The sequence below is a fragment of the Dipodomys ordii genome, unplaced genomic scaffold (genome assembly GCF_000151885.1).
Source record: "Dipodomys ordii isolate 6190 unplaced genomic scaffold, Dord_2.0 Scaffold64, whole genome shotgun sequence".
In the NCBI taxonomy this organism is placed as follows: Eukaryota; Metazoa; Chordata; class Mammalia; order Rodentia; family Heteromyidae; genus Dipodomys; species Dipodomys ordii.
In genome coordinates this window covers 1,448,658-1,452,548 of record NW_012267280.1, presented here as the reverse complement: position 1 = coordinate 1,452,548, position 3,891 = coordinate 1,448,658, and the positions used below count along the sequence as shown (strand labels likewise).

The following is a 3,891-nucleotide window of genomic DNA, read 5'->3' as shown; positions in this document are numbered from 1 at the left end:
CAGACCCCGCCCCGCCCCCATCAGAACATCCACGGCTGACCTGGGGGTCATCAGGGCGGACCAGAGATGGGGTACGGCCGAGAGACCGGGCCACCACCAGGCCTTTCCTGTCACTTCAAGATAATTTAGCAATTCGGCCTGCCCCAAGGGGCTGGGCAGCGCCACCCAGCACCAGGCCACAGCCTGAGGACGGGTGTCTCCATCCCGGCAGCCAGGGAAACTGAGCCACAGCCCACCTCGGGTGGAGACAGAACCACACACAGCCCGCCTCTCCCCACCCCGCCCTGCAGTAGCCACTGCTCCCCGGGATAGGAGGTGTATGCAGCTCTGGGGTGCATGGGGTCCCCTGGGAAAGGACGCAGCTGTGGCGTGGTCAGTGCCACCCAGATGGCTGTGCTGGGACATAGAGGGTGCAGTTCATACATTAACCCCCACCCCGTCTCACCCCCAGCTCTAGCTGGGCTGGTGTGGCTGCAGGTTCAGCCCCAAAGTGTTGATGTTCATCCGGATACAATTGCGGGCCATCACGACTCTGTCACCCACACCCCACTGATCAACAAACCCAAAAACCCACACCAAAACAGAGAACCAGGTCCCGGCACTGATCTTCACGCCTGTAATCCCAGCTACTCAGGAGGCTGAGATCTGAAGATCTTGGTTCAAAAACCAGCCCAGGCAGGAAAATCCGTGACTCTTATCTCCAAGGAACCAGCAAAAAGCCAGAAATGGAGTTGTGGCTTAAGGAGTAGAATGCCAGCCTTGAGTGAAAAAAAAAAAAAAAAAAGCCAAGTGAGAGTATAAGGTCCTGAGTTCGAGCCCCAGTTTTGGCACACACACACATCCCAGCACCCGAGACTTTCCCCAAATAATTAATTTTCAGATAGCTGCCGGAGGCCGCCTGGGCCTCCTTTCTCTCTTGGTTCTGAGTCAGTTATTCAAACAGTGATTGAGAGGTTTGTGCATCGGCCGGGCCGCCATGGTGGGCTGGGGGAGGCGGTGAGGAGTTGGGGTGCTGGGTGACGGAGCCCGGCTTCACCAGAGGACAGACTGTGGGCATGGAGGACTCGGGGCGGGGGCTTTTGGCTCTCACCCAGCACCTCAACTCCTTTTTGTGGACTCGGATGGTTTTTCTTGAATTAAGAATTGAGATGGGGTGGGGGCTGGAGGCTGGTAGAGTGCCAGCCAATGAGCCCAAGTGTCAGGTACTGAGTTTGAGTCTCAGACTGTGAGAGAGAGGGGGGGGGGCAAGCACACACAGAACAGAGCTAGAGGATGACGCAGGGCTTCTTGTCCTTGAAGGGGTTCTCGGACGCGGGGACGCCGACCAGCAAGGGGTCGCTCCTGGCATGCTGCTCGCAGTAGCTCATCAGCTCAGAGGCGGCTTTGGACACCTGTGTGTAGACAGATGGGGGGGCTGAGAAGGGGTCGGCCCGGGTGTGTCCACACCAGTGCAATCCACCCAGGCCACAAAGTGGAAATGGCCCCGAATGCAGAGGTGGATGTGTGAACACCCACAGTGTGGTCTGTCTCCATGCTGGAATATTGCTCAGCCAGGAACGGGGTGAGGTTCTGACACACTGACCCTGAGGCCACCGCACTCAGTGAAGGGAGCCACTGGCAGGCAACGCCCGCCCGCCACAGGGGAAGCTGGAGATGGGGTGCTGCTCACGGGGCTTGGGCTCCTCCTGGGGGGATCCCTATTGGAAGTCAACAGAGGGGTTGGCTAAACTATGTTGGCAACAGACCAAATACAGCCAGTGAGGGCTGGAAGGGGGGCCAGTGGTGACCTCCACTGAGCATGTGTGAGGCTCTGGGTTCCAAACCCAGCAGCGCACACACAGACACACAGACACACACACACACACACACACACGGACATAGATACACAGTCACACACCTATACATGGGCTGTGTACCCTTCAGCAGCATTGCCAGGCTTTAACAAGAAGGACCAGCAGGCTGGGAAGGTGGCTCAGTGGTAGAGTGCTTGTTTAGCATGCATGAAGCCCAGGGTTCCATTTCTCAGCACCACATACACAGAAAAAGCCAGAAGTGGCACTGTGGCTCAAGTGGTACAGTGCTAGCCTTGAGCAAAAGAAGCTCAGGGACAGCGCCCAGGCCCTGAGTTCAAGCCCCATGACCAACAAAACATCACCAATCAAGTCCCCACCCTGGGACCCAAGAACCTGGGCCTTTGGTGCTTCCCCAAGTCGCCAGGATGGGCTGCAGGACCCTGCCAAGCTGATCTGGGCGGGGGGGGGGGGAGCACCCCTGACCCCAGGGCCACTCTTGGTTTCCACGTGCAGGCTGCTACCCTCCACGGAGGCCCTGGAGGAATCAGGTTGGCTCCGGCATGGCGGGGGGGGGGGGGGCAATCTCTCCTCCCTTCCATTGAGAGAAAATCCCCTCAGGCCAGCAGGGCCCCGGGTGGAGCCCCAACTCCCCACCACAGACGTTCAAACCCCCCTGGGGCTCCTCCAACTTCAAAGGACCTGATGAGCGGGAGGCCGGCTCTCCCGGCCCGGCTGGCACAGGGCTGGCACCGGCCCACGGAGGGAAAACCACTTCAACCAGGCCCTGCGTGTCTTCAGCCCCCAGGAATGCTTTGAGCGCTCCCTGCTCAGGTCTGTCCCCAGCTGCAGGAATCCGGGAACCGTGGGAGGCACCTTGAGCCCCGCCTCCCCCCCCCCCCGCGGGGATGGGGACCCTCAGCTGAGAACAATCCCTTTCCTGACTCCTCCTCCCACACCAGCAGGTGTGTCTGTCTGTCTGTCTGTGCTTCTAGCTGGGAGGACCTGAGGACTCATGTTGTGTCGCTACTTTAGATGTTGCTGGGAAGGTACTTTTTGAGGTGATAGTCACGGGACTCCCTAGACTCTGAGTAAGTTTGACCCTTTGATGTGGGTGGGCCTCGTCCAATCAGTTGAAGGAAGTGACATTCTCCCCTCCCCCACGGGCCTCCACAACAGAATGCTGTCTCCAGGCAGAGGCAAACATCCAGCCTTCCCTGTGTCCCCAGTCTGCCCGCCTGGCCAGCAAATTTCACACTCACCAGCCGGCACACCCATGGGGGCCAACTCCTAAAATAAACCTCTCTCTCTTCTACACACACACACACACACACACACAGAGCGTCCACGCACCACTGTTTGTAGAAGTGGAAAATGTAGACACAAGTCATGACTTCCTTTACTGGGACTGCTAGAGTTGTGCAAACCAGGGGTCAGAGGTGCCAGGAAGGAAGGCGGGGTCCCAGGCGCATACCTGCTCCCGCTCTCGGAGCTATGGAGGAGACTGAACTCTGGGTGTTCACAGGAGGCTCCAGGTCAGCCCAAGCACGACGGGCCGCCAGACTCCATCTCAATGGGAGAGGCTGGGTGTAGTGACGCATGCTTGTCACCCCAGCTATGGCAGGAAGCTAAAAACAGGAGGATCACTGTCCAGGCACATGTGCGGGCAGGAAGCGAAACAAAAATACCCAGCACAAGCCCAGCGCCGGTGGCTCATGCCGGTTATCGTAGCTACTCAGGAGGCTGAGATCTGAGGATTGAGGTTCAAAACCAGCCCAGGCAGGAAAAGCCCATAGATTTTTATCTCCAGTAAACTACCAAATAGCTGGAAGTGGCACTGTGGCTCAAGTGGTAGAGCACCAGCCTTGAGTGAAAAAGCTCAGGAACAGCTCCCAGGCCCTGAGTTCAAGCCCTAGGACTAGCACACACGCGCGCGCGCGCACACACACACACACACACACACACACACACACACACAGGCGTGGCTTAGCACTAGGGGTGCAGCCTAAGTATTAGGGGTGTAGCTTCAGTGGCAGAATGCTTGCCTAACAAATTTGAGGTCCTAAGTTCAAGCTTCAGAAATCAATCAGGGGCTGGGAAG

The 3,891-nt window shown here is 58.0% G+C and overlaps 1 protein-coding gene across 2 annotated transcripts in view; it reads right to left on the bottom strand.

Moving 5' to 3' along the window:
• Positions 1 to 1,233: 1,233 nt before the first annotated feature.
• The window catches only part of Gng7 (guanine nucleotide binding protein (G protein), gamma 7), a 66,440-nt gene continuing 63,782 nt past the window's right edge, over positions 1,234 to 3,891 (bottom strand). For both annotated transcript variants that reach the window (XM_013022774.1, XM_013022775.1), the window contains exon 4: positions 1,234 to 1,391. In XM_013022774.1, coding sequence (XP_012878228.1) covers positions 1,266 to 1,391 — 126 coding nt within the window. In that variant the 3' untranslated portion in view covers positions 1,234 to 1,265. The remainder of the gene's footprint in view (positions 1,392 to 3,891) is intronic.